Source organism: Xiphophorus maculatus, chromosome 16, assembly GCF_002775205.1.
Source record: "Xiphophorus maculatus strain JP 163 A chromosome 16, X_maculatus-5.0-male, whole genome shotgun sequence".
Lineage (NCBI taxonomy): Eukaryota > Metazoa > Chordata > Actinopteri > Cyprinodontiformes > Poeciliidae > Xiphophorus > Xiphophorus maculatus.
The window spans coordinates 11,449,829-11,471,015 of NC_036458.1; the positions used below are offsets into that span (position 1 = coordinate 11,449,829).

Consider the following 21,187-nt stretch of genomic DNA (forward strand, 5'->3'; position numbering starts at 1 on the left):
ATTGAAAGGTATGACAGTTAATGCCTCCGTTTCCTGCACGACTGTCCCATTGAGAGAGTCGTTTCTATTGATTACTTTTCCAGGCATCATTGAATACGATACTCTTTCACTTGTAAATATCGACCTTTACCCCGCTGCGCTGAAATTTTGTGCCATAAATACTTTAACAAGCAAGCCTGTGAGTTAGTATGAAATGTTATGGAGCGGCAAATAAAAGCCGGGTTTAAACAGTAACAGAAGGTAGGATCTTTTTTATTTGTGTGTGGTTGAAATAACACTCGCCTGATCGGGGAAAAGAGAGCACATGATTCAGTTTCAAGGCTGCCCTCAAGTGGAAGTTCACTTTTCATGGACATGCAGTGATATTCTCGACCCAAAAACTAATGGAGGATAGGCTTTATCCTCTACTGCCACCTGCTGGAGAATCTTGTAAACTGCAGCACACAGATTCCATGAGTCAGTGTTGAGACAAATGAGGCTTTATTTCAAATTGAGTAAATGGCACTAAGAAATCTGAAACAGTGTACTAAACAAAATAATGTCAAAACTAACAAAACTCAGGACAAAATGCCCACTATATATTTAAATATGTACAATTTTGATAAATAAAACAATACTGTGGAGAATTTTGACTGCTCTGCATTCTTTCCTAATCCTCTTGGGAGCAGTCGCCGGAAGTTGCGGAAAGGACAAGAAACAGGAACAGATAATCAACTCTGGACAAGGAAAAGAAAAGAAGGAAAACTAAATATACAATTTGGGATTGTATTTTCAGTTCGTCGCTGCTGCAGCCCTGCCAGCACTCCCACCCGCCCCGTTTCATACAAAAGAAAAACATCCTGAGACGAAGTACATCCCACTTGTTTACAGGCATAGTTTGGAGCTTCAACAGCAACTCTTTTTTTTGTTTGTTTTTTTACAATATGGCTTCCACACAAACTTGGAGTTTACAGTATTTTACAATGGCCAGAGAGGTTATGTCAAAAAATTAAAAAAAGCTAATGCTGCACCAAAAATTAAAAAAACAAACAAGAAGGAAGAATGAAAAATCTGTGCTTGAAAGGGTAAAGAAAACTAAATCAGGCTCGCCAACCAGCAGCAATTCCAGTCACATTTTCTAAAAAGTGCCAAGCACTAACGTTCTCTAGCATGTAAATTATCTCAGTATTAGACAGATGCTGATCTTTTGCTTCATATAAAGTACAAAGAGTGTGAGAAAGCAACTAAGGCTCTGTCCACACTAACCTGGAAGCTTTGTAAAAAGGAAACCCACCGTCTGCATGGCAACGGAGATTTTTCAGAGCTCAGTTTGGGGTGTTCAAGTGCGAATTGGATAACTGGAGATAATTAAAAATGCCGACAGTCAAGGCCCACTTTGCAAATTCCCACTCTGTGCGATTATCACAACAATTAGGAAGAAATTTTTCGTTATTACATATTTGTCTCTATTTATCCTTACGCTGTTTCAATAAAACTTTGGAATAACCAAATTGATCAAATTAGAGAAAAATTTATATCCGTTTGAAACTAAATGTCCAGAGTAGCGCTGCAGTGGACTAAATGGAGCCAATAAATGTGTTTTGCAGACTAAGGTGATGAAGATGCTCATCACTAATCCTCGTGAAGCATCTTCAGGATATTTAGAAAACAAACTTTTAACAATTCTGACTCAGCGAGGCGAGCTTTGAATGGCTGTGTCGTGAGGAGCTCTCCATTTTTGTTTTAATCTCCTGAGTGGCAACTCTTTTGTAACAGGTTTCAGAGTTACACTTTCTTAAAAAAAAAAAAAAAAGGACTAAATATTCCAAATGGCTCCAACCCTCCGTCTGAAAGTCTTTCAGCAGCTACTGCTGCAAGAAAGCTCTATTATATTCAAAGGCAGACAAAAAGAAGAACTCAACTGAAAGCTTTAAAAATAGACGCTTGTTACTAACAGATATTAAAGCACATCAGAGAAGAGCTTTGAGGAATCTTTTGGTTGTTGGTGCCACACTTGGGTCAGACCTGCTGAGTTAAAACGACGTGTGCAAGATGGGATTGCAGGAGCCTGTTGTCAATATATGCAATGAATTTGAATAATGACTTCTTAAAGCTTTTTCAAAGGGGATTTTACCAGCAAGATTCCCTTCCTGCCTGAGACACAGAACCTCCAAAGCTGTGAGAGAAAAGAGGAGACATTCAGAAAGAAGGTTGGAGGACGCTTTGACCCGGCTCTTATCTAAAACCCCAGCATGCTTCCTGTTTATTTTTATTTTTTCTGGCCTGTAGAGGCCAGTGCCAGAACCAATCCGTGAAGAATTCCTTGGAGACGTCTGAGGGAGAGCTCAACCGTGGCTTCTGCACCGACCCAGTTGGGGGAGGCAGACAGTCAGACCTTCAGCCCCCTTTTTGAGTCGAGCGCAACGTCAGATGAGCTCAGTGTCTCTTAATTGACGACACTTTCTTCTTCCTGGCTGCAAGCATTTCATAAAAGGGGTCCCTGCTAATAGCAGCTCTGTGAAAAAAAGATACAGAGAAAGCTGTTAGTGGAAAAAGGCAAAGGAATACAGCGTGCAAACTACCACACCTTTATAGAGCTTTAATAGTGACAGGCATCTCCAGATAGATGTAGTTTAAATGTATTTATTTCATATTCCTAGATTTGCTTTTCAAAATTTGTTCACAATGAAACAACAGACTTCAATGGATCTGCAAAATTAATGTGTGCAAATTAATTTCAAATCGTGCAACACATTCTGAAGTGGATTTAGGCCTGGACTTTGACTGGGACATTGTAACACATTAAAATGAGGTTTCAAACTCCAGTTCCAGAGGGAACAAGCTGCACTGTAATGTGAAAAAAAGTTCTTACTTTATGCTGTTCATCCATTCATCTTTCTCCTCTGCAGTGGGGGCAGAGATGCGATAGAAGGTGTGATTGCCCTCGACAACGCGACCATCCGCCTCAGTTTTGCAAGCTTTTATTACCTGATCTTTGTTGTCAGGGATGAAAAGTTCAAAGCAATGCTGCAGAAATAACATGGACAGAATTCCAGAACATGAAAATTACAATTCCAAGCTGCTGTCAAATCTAACACACTATACAGATCATATAATTTGTAATCTTTATATGCACCACTAGAGGGTACACTACTTACTGGCTTCTTATCCTCAACTTCCCTGATGCTCAGATTCTCCAACGGGATGATCCCTCTGGGCTCTTTGTCCTGGAAAAAAAAAATAAATGTAAATGACTAGGTTCTTACAGAATAACGTGTGACGGGATCAGTGATAAATGATACTCACTGTGGTGTACTCAAAGTAATAAAGACAGTTGTCTGTGAGAATGAACCATCTTCTCTTCCAAGTTTTAACACGGCCTCCTGTGGAGCAAACAGCCAGAATCAGAAAGGCTTGGCGAGACGAAGAGACGAGGAGAAAGAGAGACGAGCACCAGAAGCACCGAGTGGAGCAGCAGACAGGCAGACGGATGTATGGGCAGACGGACAGATGACGCTTCAGGGTTCTCCTGTTAACCACACCACTTATCACCAAGTTCTCCCCTTCACCACAATATCAGACTTTATGGACATTTGAAAACTACTGGCCTCATAAATGAAGATCTACGGACTAAAACTCCTTGCTTTGCATCCCACCCAGCTTTAAAACATTTATTTCTCTCTGATTCACTGGGGCATGTATTTAAAAGAAGGCAGTCAATATGAAACATCAAGATGTGTTTTACTTCCAAAGAAATTTTGTCAACCACTCAGTGACTTGTATTTATTTGCAAGTAAAGACAGAAACTAAAATCTCAGGATGGATTTTAATGCCAGGTTCAAACTTTAATCTGATTTAGCAAAATAAGAGGTGCCTGAGGATTTGGTTTGAGACACAGGGGGTAACTCTGCACTCACTGATCTATGGTTGACCTCTTGGCCTCTTTGTCACCAATACTTCCTGTGAAGGGAAACCTGATTAGAGAAGCAGATGGGCGGCTAAATACTAGGAGGAATGGGATGCCGACAAACTGAGAAAAATAAGAGAGCTCGGGCCAGACAGGACACTTGCCTTCTCTAAAGGCATCTCAGACTTGAATTTCCTGTTTGTCTAGACAAGAAAATCCCACCACCAAGGTTAGTTAAAAGAAACAAAGGTGTGCAGCACAACCCCCCCCCCAAACAGGTCAGGTTTAGAAACTGTTGTACAAATCAAAGAACACACTTTTGTCATCATATTACAGCAAAGACTGTATATGATATCCAGTCATAATCCAGACACAACTTATGTCTAAGCTTAGTATCTAAAGACATTGTTGACATTTGACAGAGATGAAGATCTGTGGCTCCTCGCCACGCGTCAAACAGAAACAAAAACAAAGCAGACCAACAGAAAAAAACACAGATGCATTGGCAGAATCACAAAGATCATTGAGCCGTTTCCAGACAAGCCACGTCGGTTCCTCACAGAAAAGAGTCCCCTCTGCAACAGCATCCGGAAAGAGGAGAAGCCAACCAGCCTGCTGTTGCAGGAGGGGAGTGTGGATGTTGTTGGGCTGGAATGGAGATGGAGAGGAGGGAGTAGCCCATGCAAGATAGGCCGTGGGAGGTCAAGAGGAAGTATGTTTTGGTTTTAGATAAACAAATGTTCATGTTTTTAACTCCTGCAGAGAGGAGGAAGCTCATAATTCTGGCAGATCTACCCAATTTGCATTTTTTTTGTGTGTTTTTGCTTAGATATGTCAATTGAGTCCAATTTTTGCTCTTCCCCCTCCCCCACAGTTTTTTCCACTCCGGTCCACCAAAACAGCCTGCAACCACACTTTTACTCTTCACATCCAGTTCTAGCATGAGATAAGTAGAGGAGAGTTTTGCTGATAAAAAGATGCAGTATTCCCTTTTCATGCAACCACAGAGCAACTCTCTGAGGTTTTGATTATTTTTAAAATCTTTTCTGTGCTCAGAGGATGTTAAAAAGGTATAATGCACCTTCCTAACAAAAAAGGAGATCCAAGAGAGTGACCACCAGAGCATACAGAGGAATAAAAGCTGTTCAGCAGCAGCAGCTCCCTGAGTTCGAGCCCACTACGTGGCGAATGCACTCAGTGACCACCCAGCGAAGATAAAACCGACCAGCTTATTGACATAAACAAGAGACAAAAATCTGAAATTTCAAATGAGCCAATGAGAAGACGAAAAAGTGACATAACCTTGTTTGAATCAAATTTAAAACATGAAAAACGGAACAGAAAGCATGGCAGACCACCAAAAGCACCTGAGAGCCGAGAGATGAACTAGCTTTTTCGGAAGAGCAGGTGTACATACCTCCTGAGGAAAGACAACAGCCAAAATCATGGGAACAAACAAACAAACGAAGAGGGGGGGAAAAAACATAACAAATCAAATGGTAAGTAATTATATCACCACAGTCCTTTTCAATTAGTGAGGCTTCAATGAACTGCTTTACAGCTTCCATTCCACAAGAGGGAGCTCCACTCAATGTGAATGGCTTCTGTAAAACACTACAAGTTAAAAAAAATAAATTAAATAAAAAATAAAAAAAATTACCTAGGTTTATTTCAGTTATGTCAATAATTGACCTTCCACCGTGATTATTTGACTCATTTCTCCCCATAAGGAGTCATTGGAAAAAGTAACTGCTCACTTTTTATTAGAGTTGGTTGTAAAGATTCACTGTGATGTAAATATTTGATTCTTCCATTCCAAATTCATGCAAACCTCCTTGTTCACAGTGAAGCTGTACAACAGAAACATCTCAGAGGAAACAAAGACTGAAGAGTCGGAGGATAGTGAGGATGTGAAATTATTTCTATAACAGTTATTGGTATATGTATTTTTTCCACATTTTGTCATATTACAACGTCAGACTTCAATCTATCCATTTGGGATTTTAATGTGATAAACAAAGTCATCTATAATAGTGAGGAGAAAAGAAAATTGATTTGTGGCTCAAAATGCATTATGAGTAAAAATCTAAAAAAAAAAAAGAAAATACAGAGTTGGATAGACTAGACAGTCATGTCTCTGCAGGTTTGTAGTAACAAAGCTCTTTGGGATGTTGTTTTCTAACCTATCCCTGCTTTAAGCTTTATCCCTAAACTGTCTGCTGCATTCATGATGCTGTTTGTTCTCCAATCTTCTCAAACACACCTCTGAAAGCTTCAGGACTTTCAGGACATTCATCTTTTTACTGAGATTAAATTACTCACAGCTGGACTTCATAATTAGGGGACTTTTGAGGGCAACTGGTCGTACTGGATTTTACTTAGGAGTATCAAAGTAAAGGGGGTTAAATACAACATCTTTAAAACCATGTGTCGCTTTCCTTCTGTTTCATAATCATGTCCTATGTTAGTCTATCTCAAAATGTTGTAACCTGATAAAATAAAGTTCAAAGGGTGTGTTTACTTTCAAATGCATGTAATTCACTGTTGCTTGTCCTCTGCGTGCTTGGAATGTAGTTTATGAAAAGCTCTTAAATAATTGAAATGCCTTGACTTGTTCTAGTCTTGATTCATTATACATTAAAGCAGGCAGAGAGATGCCTTCAGGTGTTTTGCACACCTATTCCCATATGAACACTTGCACCTTAACACACACACACAGGCACTCACAGGCCATAGAGCTCTGGAGAGAACGCTGCCAAAACAAAGTCTTCTATCAGAAAGAGATGCAACACCAGAGTCTCCAACTCACCCAGCTTCAGCAGCCAGCCTTCTCTGTCTGGGTTGAAGAAAGTGTGTGTGAGGTCATTGCCGTCATCCTCGGGAATTTTGAAAGGTTCATTCTTTATGCTGTCGTATAGATTCTGCGACAAAAGAAAATAAAGTTTGATGAAAAAAATGTATATATGGGAGGGAATGATCACTGGAGGTTAAGTGGGGAAACTTTTTTCACCCTGAGCAGGTCTTCAGGTAGGTCTCCTCCGTCATTAATGCCTCTGTTCATAGAGATGAAACGCTCCACGGTCGGCTTGTCCTTCACGTTGGGGTTGTGAAGGCTGGTGTTCAGCATAATGATGGCAAACGAAAGGATGTAGCACGTATCTGTAACGCACAGCAAGAGCTGGTCGGTTTACAAGTGGGTGAAACGTTAAAGTTCATCACAAACATGGTTTCACTGTATAATAATATGATTAAGTATGAATGTGAGCCAGCTGAGCTGAATGCAGAGTGATTTCAGACACAGAGGAGTGGACAGATGTAGCACTGTCTGCGAGCAGAGTGGGCAGACCGCACGTGGGCACTCCAGCATGCATGTGCGTCTCTAAACGTGCATCAAGTATGAGCGGAGGGACGACACAGCAAGCAGAAGGCTGACACAGCAGCACTTTATCAGCACTGTTAGGTTTGAGAAAGCACATTAAATATTCATATCCATCTGATGCGTGTTAGCGCCTGCTCTGGTGGGAGCATCGCTTTCCAGAAACCACGTGCTCAGATGATAAGGAGCTGCTCTGAAATGATCTTCCTCAACTGGCCACCATGTCTTGGCCTTACAGTCTGTTTTTCTCATACAGATTTCAACCTTAGTGTGATACCCAGATGTAACAGAAGACTAAACACAGAAAAATGAAAACTGTGTGCACTCTGGTTACATTTTTTGCATGCCTTTTTGCATATTTCTCTGGAATTCTTACTAATAAAATCCTATTTAAAATAAAAAACAAATCATACAAAGTGCCACAAGAGATCATTCCTCCCTGTAGCCATTAAATTATGCAACTCCCAACTCTGAGGGACTCTAAGTTTAAGTTTTCTCTGAACTCCTATATGGATTTGTAAATGTTTCCATATACATATATACTTATTATATACTTAAATTTCATTTTGGTTGTTCGCTTTCCAACTGTCATTTTTCCCTACGAGATCAAGAAAGCATATTCTGATATTGAACATAATGTCTAACTCACATTTTTTGTAAAGCTTTAAAAATGTAGCAACACATCAAATTTACCTGTGGATTGGAAAACACCAGGGTTGCACTGGCAGTAGCGCTGAGCGAAGGCTTCCATCATACGGTCGATCTTCTGGGCTTCTCCCGGCAGACGAAAACTCCACAGGAACTGCCTGTTACGGGACACACTTTAATCAGCAACGCTCTCACTTCCTCTGGGAAGCAGATGAATTTCTTTGCCTCTGTGATTTATGAGACTAAAGCTAACAGCTGCACCTTGCAACTTTTGAAAACAGGTGACTTACCTCAGGGCCTGAACCAGGTTGAGGTCTGTGAACTCATGAAGCTCCACAAAAGCATGGAGGACTTGGATATTGAAATCATCTCTGATGGAAGCAAAGCAAGACAAACTTGTTACAGCAACATAGTGAGCAAATCAACACTTACTATTTAAAATAAATAGGCAAAATATTCAGAGTTATCCTAACATTTACCTCTAGAATTTTATAATCAGGTAAGCAGATTTAGCAGATCTTTAGCTCGAGCTAAAGATGTGATCGTTTAACCAAATGATCTCCAAATATCAAAAATCCATTCTTGTTCCAGTCATTGGTAGTGTGCACACCCATATGTGCACACTACCAGTTCACACTGACAACAACATTCTTTGGTTTAGATGTAATTGTTGAATGAAGTAAACCTAATGTCAGACATGTTCAGTAACAATCAAGTTTTTAAAAATGAAGTCTGGCTGCAAGACGGCAAGAGAGAGCAAGACATCATGTAAATAACAGGAAGGACAAACAAATAGCGATAAATATTCCCTCTTTTGTGCTTTTGCGATTGGTGGTATAATGTGACCTCTGCTCCTAATGTAAACAATTTGCTCACAGCAAGAAGGCTAGAAAGCTACTTCTAAAGCTGTTCTAACATCTTATATCACATATCTTACTGAGAAGTTTAAATAGGCCTAAACTGATACTAGCAGGGCAAAGCTTTACAAAAATCCAGGAGTCAGAAATTGGCAATAAAATTCACAATTTCTCTGTGAAAACTGGTAAACGATATTGGTAGGTAAACACCTGAGCATTGCACCTCTAACAAATGTATATACTGAAAAGAAAAAAATTTCAAAATGTGACCGTCAAAAAAACTTTATAAATGTGTTTGTGAACTCTGTTTCTGATCTACTTGAAACCAGTTTAAAACATCAGTGTTATAAGTGGTACTCCCCATGAATCCAACAGGAGGGAAGATGAATCCCCCCGCCCTGCTTACTTATCATCCAAACTCGATCATGAGATCATCCCGCCCTTAAAATCCTTTAGAGTAAATGATCTTTCCTTTGGGATGATGGAGAGGCGCTAAGGAGCTAAGCGTCATATCCAATCACCACAGTGGACAAATGACCACCAGAATCTCAAGACTCTCCATGCAATGAAGACACCAAACATTTTAAAGTTTGATAATAATCCAGCGGGGGGCTTACAGTGGATCCCACTGTGAGCGTAGAACTAATTTCACATCAATCCCTTAGTAGAGCAGACTGGACATTGACCAAATTCTCTTCTGATGATCTTTTCTCTCCAGTGAAATCCTTAAATACGTAAAACATACGCATTTCCAACTTCTGAGTCTCGTGACCCATCACTTGGAATGAATGAGTGTACTAACCAAAGACACATGGAGGACTGTTGAGTAAGTGGCACTGTCCTGAGACAGTGCTTGAAATGTGGAGCCAATATCCAATGTTTGGGAAAGGAAAGGGTGTGGGCCTGACAAAACGGAAACAAAGCAATAGCATGCTCTCTGCATTCAGCGCTTTCATCTCTCACAGGGATGTGTGCTGCTAAAGAGATCAAAAGCAAAAGAGCGAGATGTTTAGACAGAGCAAAAGAGGAAAGAAAGAACTCTGCTGACCTCTCTCCCAGATAATCTCCGATGGCCGTTTTGTTCAGACCCTCGCCTTTGTAGAGGAACTGAGCAATGTTGTCGCTGGTATTCTTCAGCAAGTCATTCTCAATCAGGAATTGGATCCCCTGAGGAAGACACCAAACATCCAAATTACACACTACACGTTCAAACGTGAGGGGAAGAAAACTTGTTTTTACAGACACAAACCTTTTTGGGGTCCATGTTGAATTTCTTTCGGCCCATGGCCACCTGTTTGTTCCTCTGCATATTTTTCCTTGAAAGTCAGGAAGAAGTAATGTCATCAGCTGTCCTTGACAGCAACACAATGTGTTGTAGAACAGAGATGCATTTATGACATTAAAGCTTTGAGGGGGAAACATCTAAAAAGTGTGCATATGTATATATTCAGAACACCGATACCACTAATTATTACCATAACAGCTCACAATTAAACATTTTAGTCTTCATGTAAATCACTGTGAGGTGTAAAACTAACACTTAACATCACCCTTAACATGACATCACTGTGGTGAAATATGGTAGTGGCAGCAGTAAGCTATGGAAATCTAATTTTGAATGTGTAGCAAGATGTGAAAATTGTAACCTGATGTGCTTCATCAGGTCAGATGGAAATTTAACCACTTTATAAGTTTAGGCTCTAAATGAGTTTTTGCAGATCTCTACTTTGCTACTACTTTTCTTTTTATTTCCACACACAATTATGCACTACTTTATGTCCATTTGAAACAAAAACTCCCAATAAATATATTAAAGTTTCTGCTTTTACAAACTCATTTACTGTGATTGCCACAGCAAACGACTGTGACAATCATTTACTGTAATGATTGTCACAAAAGGTAAAAAAATATTAACAACTGAGAAGAAAAAAAACAGGACCAAGAGATTGCTGGGATTATGTCCTTTGCCAAAGCAAAACTAAAAGTTAAACAAGTCACAAATTATTTCAACAAATTGTTATGGTCTGATCCTGGCTGGAGAAAAAACAGCAGGGAACAGGCAGACAGTAAATTTATTCAGTGTGAAGTGTCTTTCCCTCTGACATTTTTCTTTTTGGCAGGGGCTAGTGATGCCGTGCCGATCAAGTGAGATGTTAAAAGGTTGAGCTGCATATGGGAATGTCTCATTTCTCAGGCTTTGAATAATTCAGGGGTCAAAGTGCGTCTCAATTCTGAGCTGAGGACACGTCATCTCCTCCGTTCATTGACATCCATGTTCCTTTGGTTTTTAAATGCCAAAGTCCAGCACTCATCTTGGCAGTGATAAGACGAGCTTTTTGGATAGATTTTCCTACATTTAACACATGCAAATCAAATCAAAATCAAAGTATGTGGATCCTCAGTGGGTTACTGATGCAAGTGAAAAAGTGTTAGATGGAATTTTTCATAGCTGATAGGATCCCCATCCACTTAAGTAGACCAAATCCCAAGCCCTCCTTCTCCAGAGACCATCCATTGTCTGCTTCTGCCAGTACACCCACTGCATTATTCAATGAGGCCTCCCATCATGGGGGGCGTGCCTGATGAAACATTTAAACTGCCTTAAAAGCAAAGCCAATTTATGGAGGACATTTGGTGTGATGGAAAGCCCAACCTAGCCATCAAACATGAATAATTGACAGCTTCATTTTGCTAACTTAATAGAGGGGATGCAATGAGCCAGCTTAGGCAAAACATAAAGGGAAGAGTAAGGTCTGCTTTTTTTTCTTTTTTTTTACCTCTCTTCAGTGGAGCCGAGATTCTCAATCTCACTGGTCACTTCTGCTATCTCATCCTTCAGCCGCTGCAAAGAAAACAAACATCCGTCTTAAAATACAACAAATCATCAGTCTACCAATATCACAGAGAGGCACAAAAGGGTGTAACCAACACAAAACCATAAACATAGAATCTAAGAAAAAAAGTTTCCAGTTTTCATGGATGCAGACCTCATAAGGCAATAAACTCAATATAAACCGATCCAACACAGTGTATAAGTGGATTATGTCTTATGATACCCTTTGCTGATGGCTTTAGAGACTGATTTTGTCGATCAAATCGATTGTTCTGGAGCCAGACTGGTGTAATGGTGATAAGACCATGTTGATGAACATGACATCTACTTGATGAAGGAGTGGAATATTGGAGTGCAGCACATATAATGTAATATTTGTATATTTGAAGCATATTGAGAACGATTTACTAGAAGATTAATGAGACCTCGTAAGACTGCACCAACACACGACATTCCATGCATTTGCATCTAGACAGTCACCTGAGCAGTCGACCAGGCAACAAGCAGTCCTCCATTTATCACCGAAGTCTATGGCTGCACAGTATATCACAAGCTTATTGCCATTGCTATAGCAGTAAATGCAGCATTAGTATCACAAAAGACTGCTTGAATTGTAGTAACATTAGCTACTTATATAAATACCAAGCAGCTTACTCTCTGAAGGTCTGTGACTGAAATAAACTTAAAGCAGGCTGACGTTAATGGCCCTTTCCCTACTAGCACCTAATCAGAGAGGCTCGGCTCGGTTCTACTCGAATTTATGGGTTTTCCATAAGTAATGGTTACGAGCAACCAGCCCCCTTTTTAGTACCTTCTTCAAGTGTGGCAAGTTAGCCTTAAAACCCGACGTCAGAAGATTGTCCGTCAGTATCTTAGTCTCTGGCTTTTTGCCCTTATCAGACAAACGCCCACAAACAACAGTTCCATCTCTTCATTGTTGCATTGTGTTTGCATCGATCACGTCATGCAAACACAACGTGGTCACATACAGTGGGGCTGCCCACTGTATGAAAACCCCACTCACTAGAGTTGCTACGAAAAACCACCCAACGTGGAAGAAACTTAAGCAAAAATGAGCCACGTTGAAGAGGAGTTAGTGGAAAAGAACCAAAACACAGACTTAAATGTTTATCACAAGTCATATCTTTATCACAACATTCACCAACATCATAACGTAGGGCATGTTTTTTTTCTTTTCTTTTTAAATGAAACAAGGAGTTACAAGAAGTGACACGTTAGTCATTGTGTTGACAGACTTGACCAATAAAGGCGTCTTGTTTGACAAAGTAGCTGGCAAGATGTGACTGATCTGTAAGCAATGCGAGGATAATACTGCAATCGGCTAACAGTTAGCTACTAACAATGCTAGGTCTGCTTCAGAGGTTCTCAGTGGCGCAAATTAAATAACTTATGCAGAGTTCTTTAAGGGTTTTGTGATGCACTGAATTATCTCTAGCTTAAAGTCTAAACTTTTACCAAATACTTTCACAGTGAGTAAAAACTTTAAAAGTTTGAGTTTTGTGAAACATTTAATCTAGTCATGAAAACAAACTCTCAGACTTTAAAATGCTCTTTTTGGCATTAAAAGAACTCCAGAATAAGACAAGCAAAAAATCAATATATAAATGAGTTAACCCTGAACTAAAATGGTCTACACTAATTACAGACCTCTCACACTTGATTTATTTAAGAAAGCAAATAATCTTGTTTCTTCCCTAGAAGATTTTCAGTATGCATAGTAGTACTCTTAAAATCTACATTCATTCATATTTTTCTTCAGTGATTGTAAATCATTCATTGTGGACAATAGTAACTTAGCAAAGATAAACCACGAAAGGAACATCTGTGTTTTCAAGGGCTATGCAATCACAACACATTCCTCAGATGCTTGCCTAAACCAACAAAGACTGTCCTCATGCAGACAACGACAGGGGCTCTGGTGGGCTGAAACACAGGAGCAGCAGAGAGAAGGGTGTGGGAGTCACAAAAGGGGAGTGGGGTCAGTATGCAGACAACTGAGGGGGCGAGGAGGGAACAGTGGCAACAGTGGTGTTGAGAAAGGAGGAGGGGGAAGGGCAGTGATGGTGTCCCAGACTCATAAAAATGAGGTGATGGATCCCACCTCCAGAGCGCACAAGGGTCACCAGAGGTCTGTCCCCTGGGTGAGATTTCCACTTACTATTACTACTGGTTACCGAGTGATAGGACTAACCTGATGCAATCTAGAATCAGCTACTGCACATGGGTCATGGAAAAGAAGCAAATAGACCACATGTATGGAAATTTAACAGAACTGATTTGACTGTAGAAGTATTCCACTGAATACTTGTTTACATTTCATCACAGTCATTTGCTTGTTTTATTTTACACCCATTTTAAATTCAAAAAAGCATTTAAATAATAAGTAGAACTCATATAGATAGATAAACAGGTTTGTTCTTTTGACACTTAGAGGAGAGAAACGGGTGAGAAACGAGGGGGAACATTTCCCCCTCAATGACTAGTTAGTAGGAAATACCTCACATTCCTCAGGAGTTCATAAGACAACTCAAGAAAAGAAATAATTAATTCTGACTACAAAACAAATGCATTTCAGGCAAATAACGTTTCTATTTCATAGTGTTCTTGAGGTTAAGTCAATCTTTTTCCTACCAATATGACATTACTGGTTTTTTTTTACATTATTATCTGTAATATATATATATATTGATATATAATAATATATTTAATACATCTCATACTATCAGAACCATGTCTTTCTTGTGGATTACCTGAATGTCCTCCAACAGCTCTTGCTTTCGCCGGCGGATATTCTCCAGCTCCTGCTGCTCCGCCGGGGTGAGATCGTCTGGAACTGGACAGAGATAAAAGAGAAGATGAAAGGTTAGCATAGTTAGGCTTATCTGTACACGTCTATTCCTAACGTATATCCCAGAGGAGTGCATTGGTGATCCAAAATCTGATTATACTTTCTAATTTCTAATCTTTTCTTCTTTTTTTTTTTTTAAACCAAAAGGTAAATGCAAAGCCGGGGCAAGAAACTTAGAGAGCAGCAGCAGAACATAACAGGTCTAAATAAAAACGAAGAACAAAAGATGATCTTATTTAGTAAGAACTGTGTTAATGCATTTTCAGTATAAAGAAATAAATGTTAAATACAAAAATACATTAAACTGCCACCTAAATTGGGACACAAATCTGCAGCAGAGAGGTGCGAAGTGAAGAGTGACAAGTGAAAAAGCTCAGAGAAGCTTAGTGGAGCACCAAGGTGACGGCTCTCGAAGTGCTTCTAGTCTTTCTGTCGCTCTCGCAATATGGGCTTATAATTAGCTTGGCCTGTGCCATCAGCAGTGCATTAAAACACAATGTGCTTCTGCGTGAGTGCTACCTGCACAGAGAGCAGCAGCAGCACTCTCCATGTAATATCAGTCTGACCACGGACTCATTTTCAGTGATTTTACTCCTAAGCTGAAGGTGATTCATTTTACTTTTACTCTTATGGACACAAGAATGGCTTCTCCTTTCTAAAAACAGTATTGCATCCATTGAAGAAGCAGAACTCTACAACTGGGGCTACAGGGAAATCATTTGCTAAGTTGCAGTAAGAAAATATTTTAAAAATAATCCACAATACAGATACTAGTGTACAGGTGTAAATTATATTAAATAATAGTAAGGAAATTTTAAAACATCAAAATTTCTCATTTTGCTGTCAAATCCAGTTGTTGGGCCCTGAAATATAAGGCATTTGGAAACGATGCGATTATAGTATGGCACACACAAAACATTACAATTCCATATATAGTGCAGGTCCTTTTATGATCTTGAATTTTAATAGAGAGTATATTTTTCTGATTCCAAGCACAAGCCCTGCCCTCTGACCTCTGCTCTTTAGAAACACAGCAACAGAGTTGAAAGGTCAGAGGTCTGGAGCAGAAGCTTGACCCAATGGAACTCTAGAAACATTTAACAAAGTAATGGTTATAAAGTGAGAATGGAGTATTGTCGAAAACTGGTGTAGGGTTACGGAATTCACAGCTTTCCATAAAAACAAACATTCAGTCCCTTTTCCATCAATCCATTAAATGAACTTTTCACCTTTAGTGAAATCTGTACAAAGGAGGTTACTTATTTTTAATAACAGGAGGCATGTGAGTCTGAGTACCTTGAGGCAAATACCCATGACATTTACTGGAATGTCTGTTAATGTCTGACTAAAGGATAATAGACAATGGAAGTGAGGACTCAGCTAAGGCCTTTCAGCTGGCAGTTAGGGACCTAAAAACAACCATATTTCCTTCCTGAGGCATAAAAGGTTGACCTTTCACACTTCCTACCTTTACAACCTACAGCATCATCCATAAAACATTTCTCAGTATCCAAGGAAACCAAGGAGTTTGATCTTGCTGATGCAGAGGACTCAACAGGATGTAGCTGAGCAATAACAGACACCAGAACACATCCTATAAAATGGGGTGAGGACGCCTCAGGACAAAAGACCTATAGCAGTTAGTCAAGTTCTGTTTCTGGAAACATGACTGTGAAGGCATGCAGCAGTCAGGCACGACACAAGGCAACCACAACATTCTTGACTCAGAAAAGAATCAAAAACTAAAGAGACTGACAGGAGATGAGCAGCAGAAAAGACTTTAATTTGGTTCTGAGGGGGAAGAAAATGATAAAAAATGAGAATTTCAGGATGAAATCTGTTCAAGACTAAAGGAAAAGGTCTTGAATAAAGTCAGACACTCAATCGGCGTAAAATAATCAACATTATAAAGAAAGGAAGAGTCCTTTCTAGAGTGCTTAAGCCATAGATTCTCAGACTGGGGCTTACTTCCCACAACTCAGCAAACGAGGGAAAGCTCATCCAATTAGGTAAATGCTGAGAGCACCGTTCAACTCTTAGTCTGCAAACTTCTGCACTGACTAGGCAAATAAAAAGCCCCTGTCTCTAAAAAAAGCACAGTAAATAAAACAAAGTGAAAATAAAAAAGCAAGAGACGAATGAGAAAAGATTGAGAAATGAAGAGTACACCCTGCTGAGATTCATCTTTATTATTTGAATCATGTACTGACAAGGTTGTTTTCATCATCCCCATCCAAATCTAAACTGGAGTCTCGAATGCCTCAGATGCAGAACTGGAGACACTGCCATATATCAACAGGGCAAGAAAACACATCATTCAGGTGAACTGTGTGTACTATCGCTGTAGGAATGCACAAAGACCAGGAAACTGTGACATAAACCTGCAAATTCCTTCACACCCACTGCTTTTTCCTACTATTCCTGGCATTGTGTCAGGAATTTGATTATTCGATGTTAGCCAAACTTCTTTTGCAATTTTTTAATAACTGTAAAGAAAACAAAAACACAAAAAGAAAATATTCGAGATTTACCAATCGATTGGCAAATTGTTGAGTTTGTCTAATTTTTAATAGATCGGCAGGTCAAATGCTAAAAAATTAAACCCGATGCAAATTTAAATGGATGAAAAAAACATTTTCAAGCCACACCTGACCTGATTAAAATACCATTCCAGGTCTAAACCAGCACAGAGCAGGCTCACATGATTGGCCAAGGTCTTCCTTGATATAATATCCTGAAAATCCAAATAAATAAATAAAATTCCTCAAGAGAAGAACACTCTTCCTTCTTTTACTTTGGACATCAAGTGCTTGTGTTATTTTATTTTTTTCCCCCCATGATATGTGATTTGTTTACAAGTAGGAAAACTATGTTCCCCAATCAAACTCACGCTAGCTATTAGCTATTTGTCTTCAGGAAGTTATTGAGTGAGTGCCTGATTGGCTGTTTTTGCACTTTTTCAAAAGGCCGCCTCAGGTTCGCTTCAGATGTGCGTGGAAATATGATTGCTAATTTCCTCCTACTGGAAGTGACTAAACCCTGATTTTCAGAGCGAGTCTGCAACATGCAAATAAGGCTCTTGGTTTCAATCAGAGAACTTTATAAGTCAGACTTACCGCAAGAATAAAAGCAGGGCACTCATTTTAAGTACTCAATAAGTCCTTAGAAATCAAAAAGAAGAATGTAATAAGTACTCAGTGACTCATTTGACAGTATAATCTGATTTTTGTCCCAGTTTTTATTATTTCAGAGTCCTCTTCAAATTTATGACTCAAAACGGTCAATACGGTTTTCTATTATAGTAATAAGGATGCTTTCTTCAGCCTTACTGCACCAATAACTACTGGAAACTGATTTCTTCATTTACTTAAATACGAGCGTCACACAGTCAAATAAGAAAGACACTGACAGTATGCATGCCCTAAAGTTTTGCATCTTGGAGTATTTTGAGCGTTCTTAGAAAAGCGGATCCATTTTTAGAGAGGGCTGGGTCAGCAGAGAGGACTGCGGTGCGTTACATCAAGGGAGATATCAATTATAGCCCCATCTCCCGCAGCGGGAGAAAGCCACTAATACCCATCCTGATTGCCATCCTGGCAGAGGAGGCAGACGTCTCATTTCCACCCAGATCACAGAAGAATTCTCCTCGGAAAATAAGGAAATTAGAATTCTGTGTGCGGAGAAGATCCCCCCCCGCCACCCTCCCGCCGCTCCAGATGTGACCCAAATTAGGAAGCTCTGCTCATCACGTAAGGTACAAAATCAGTAAAATAAATAAATAATCATGCGTTTACAAAATTATTTCTTATATATGCAGCCACCTTGAGTGCGCTTAAAAGTATGTTTAATAAGGTGGCATAAGGAAGCAATGACATCTATAAGTGAAAATGTTTATGCTGAAACACTACCTGCATCTGCTGACAGAGCAATTATGCATAGAGAGCCATTTCTGCTACCATGTGTTAGTTAGCTTGCACTCTGATTACATTTGATGACGTGCACAACACAGCAAACAACCGTCTCCTGACATTAGACAAGCTTTTTCTTCATGTATGTGAGGATGAATAAGTGCACTTTCCATTAGGCTTTATTAGAGCCCTCCATACCATCTCTATCATGCTGCTCAGTCTGCCTCATTAATAAAATATAACAAAAAAAATCAGCTTCTTTGGTTATTTTCTACCAATGTCTCATCTGGATTTTATCGCAAAATCATTATAGATGTACAGAGATATCGTCTGGTAACTGTTATCGGCACAATTTTCGCCTTCCAGGGATCAGAGCTACTCTTATACTGCATGATGTGAACTTTTGATCAGTTTTCTTTTAAGAAATAATCATGTTTTAAATCGATTGCTCACTCACACAGTGTGACATCACCTGTGGCCCCAACACAAGTAATGGATGACAGCAAGACAAGAAAAAAAAAATATGCTGCAGTACAAATAGAAAAATCAGAATAAAAAAAATCAGTGCAACTCTAAATAAATTTGTGTAAATAAACTGGGAAAGTACATTTGTACTTTTTATTATCAAAAGGCACGAAGTCCGCCAAGTCAATCAGATCCCTTCGACAAAACAGATTGTTCCAATCGCAGCAAAAAGCAGACTCCTCTTCGATAAGATTTACTGAATTTAGCTGGAAACAATCAATAGTTCTTATTCGTCATTGCACAAACATGAGCACACAAAGAACAAGCAGATAAACTCTGGTAGATTTTCTGCTTTTTGCAGTTTTTATTTCTCAAGTAAACAAAAAAGATGACATTTCATCCAAGACTGAATCTCAGTATTAAAGCTAATTCCAAGAGTGCTCATTCATATCCTTAAGCTACACACACAAACATTACTCTTCTAAACCACAGTTTCTAAGAAAGAAGGAATTGCAGGATTTAATGTGATCAACCAAAGGAAATTTGTCATCTTTGACCTCCGGGTTCAAAGATCCAGGAACTGAAAAAATGTATCTGTAATGAAAAGGAGCTTGGATCAAAACTTGGCATAGAACTTGACCTGGCCTGTGGGTGGGTGTATCTGAGGTGACAGGGGACGGCAGGAAAAGGAGTCCTATGTTAAGCCAGGGAGGCGTGGGTCAGTGTGTGGCAGGAGAACACGGAGTCAGTGGGAAGATCACAGCTCCGTCTTTGTGTCTGGAAACAGTCACATTCCTCCAGAAAGCTCAAACACAGGGTTTGCGTTTCTGTACTTCAACATTAGCATTTCAATTACTTTCTAATGCATTCAAATGAAGACATATCTTTCAATGGTGTATAATCTAGAACAGAGAAGACACTGTCTATATTTAAATTTCTACAGAATTGAAGTTAAGAGTTGTACACCTTTCCCATCCCACCAAATTCATAAAGACAACCGACATCAACCCGCTGTCCAGTCATTGGCCCGCTGCACCGGTGCTCAATCGGCACCATTTACTGAAGTGCCAACAATAGGCCATCTTAAACATGCAACAACCCAGGCTGGAGGATGAGAGGACATTCATACAGATTAGTCAAACCACAAGTGGTCAACATGATTTCTATCTTGGCTTTGCTGGTCAGCATGCATCCTCCAAAGCTTTATTTATTTAACAAAGTCTAAGAGTTAAAGTAAAACAAGTGGTCATAAAATCTGAGGAAATTCCAACAGACAGACAACATAAACGACATTGTGAAGAGTAGCCCAAGCACAGAATGAGGTTTCAGTGCAAACCTGAATGAGATGTTCTCCAGTTTCCCTCCTCGGCTCTTCCTTTTACCTCTGGTGATAAAGGAGTCAGATCCTATTGCACAGACATCATCATCTAGTGGCGGAGGGAAGGAGCCTGCTCCTCCAGGCAAGACCACAGATACTGTTGAGGTTTTACAGCTATCAGCTCTCACAGTGAGCTCGCAGCATGCTGACACTGACACAGTCCATTTGGGAAGGAGGCTTCCTCACATACTTCGCTCCCTCCTCTACCTCCCCGCTCACGCTTTGCTGTCACCAGCACCAACATGAAGGCTCCACCCAGTGGTCGTTCCGCTCCCTCCCTCCCTGCTCTCAGAAAACTGACAAGATCCTAATAAAAAGCGAAACAACTATAATAAATGATAATGGCGACATGGGTAAAGATATGTAAAAAAAAAAAAGACTTAAATTAAAAAAAACTCTCACTAAAATAAGAGTAATCAGTAAATCAGTGAGGAAAACAATCCCACATTAAGAGATAAAATGTTTTTAAATGGTCTAACATTTCAAAGAGTTTATGATGCTATACCTTAATGGTCTTTACAAGTGAAACAGTCCCAGAGAATCACACAACTTCCACCATATTTAACAATAGGCATGCACCTCTTTCCTTCATATTCAGCCACTGTTTCACACCAGACCCATCAGCAGTGTTTCAGGGCATCTTGGTTTCTTTTGATCAAACCCCACTGGTCCAGTAGCAAACTTGTTTACGTTTGCTGGATCGCCTCCCAAACAGAAGGTTTGCCTAGCGAGTACTTAAGTGCAGATTAAGAGAGTTACTTAGATTTGCATCTTTTACTTTCTGGGAAATTTCAAGCTTGATGAAATTTTCTGATTTATGGCGAACACCACTTATCTGCTTTCCTTGAACCATGTTTTCTCTTTTGTTTTCCATTTTACGCTCTGTCATATTTATGACTCAAAGGTAACAATTACTAATGATCCAGTTGTTACTAATGATGTAACAATTACTAATTAGATGTTGGTG

The 21,187-nt window shown here is 39.6% G+C and overlaps 1 protein-coding gene across 4 annotated transcripts in view; it reads right to left on the reverse strand.

Annotated features, from left to right (window-relative positions):
- Window positions 1-463: 463 nt before the first annotated feature.
- Window positions 464-21,187, reverse strand: part of LOC102223380 (cytohesin-1) — a 40,132-nt gene continuing 19,408 nt past the window's right edge. For 2 of the 4 annotated variants that reach the window (XM_023348951.1, XM_023348950.1), the window contains exons 2-13: window positions 14,372-14,454; window positions 11,545-11,609; window positions 10,017-10,083; window positions 9,816-9,934; window positions 8,201-8,281; window positions 7,956-8,068; window positions 6,897-7,045; window positions 6,695-6,807; window positions 3,286-3,364; window positions 3,138-3,206; window positions 2,852-3,006; window positions 464-2,494 (exon numbers count right to left, since the gene is read on the reverse strand). In XM_023348951.1, coding sequence (XP_023204719.1) covers window positions 2,416-2,494; window positions 2,852-3,006; window positions 3,138-3,206; window positions 3,286-3,364; window positions 6,695-6,807; window positions 6,897-7,045; window positions 7,956-8,068; window positions 8,201-8,281; window positions 9,816-9,934; window positions 10,017-10,083; window positions 11,545-11,609; window positions 14,372-14,454 — 1,172 coding nt within the window. In that variant the 3' untranslated portion in view covers window positions 464-2,415. Of the gene's footprint in view, window positions 2,495-2,851; window positions 3,007-3,137; window positions 3,207-3,285; window positions 3,365-6,694; window positions 6,808-6,896; window positions 7,046-7,955; window positions 8,069-8,200; window positions 8,282-9,815; window positions 9,935-10,016; window positions 10,084-11,544; window positions 11,610-14,371; window positions 14,455-20,178; window positions 20,386-21,187 lie in introns of those variants that run through there. The other 2 variants (XM_023348952.1, XM_014469680.2) reach the window with 2 other exon arrangements.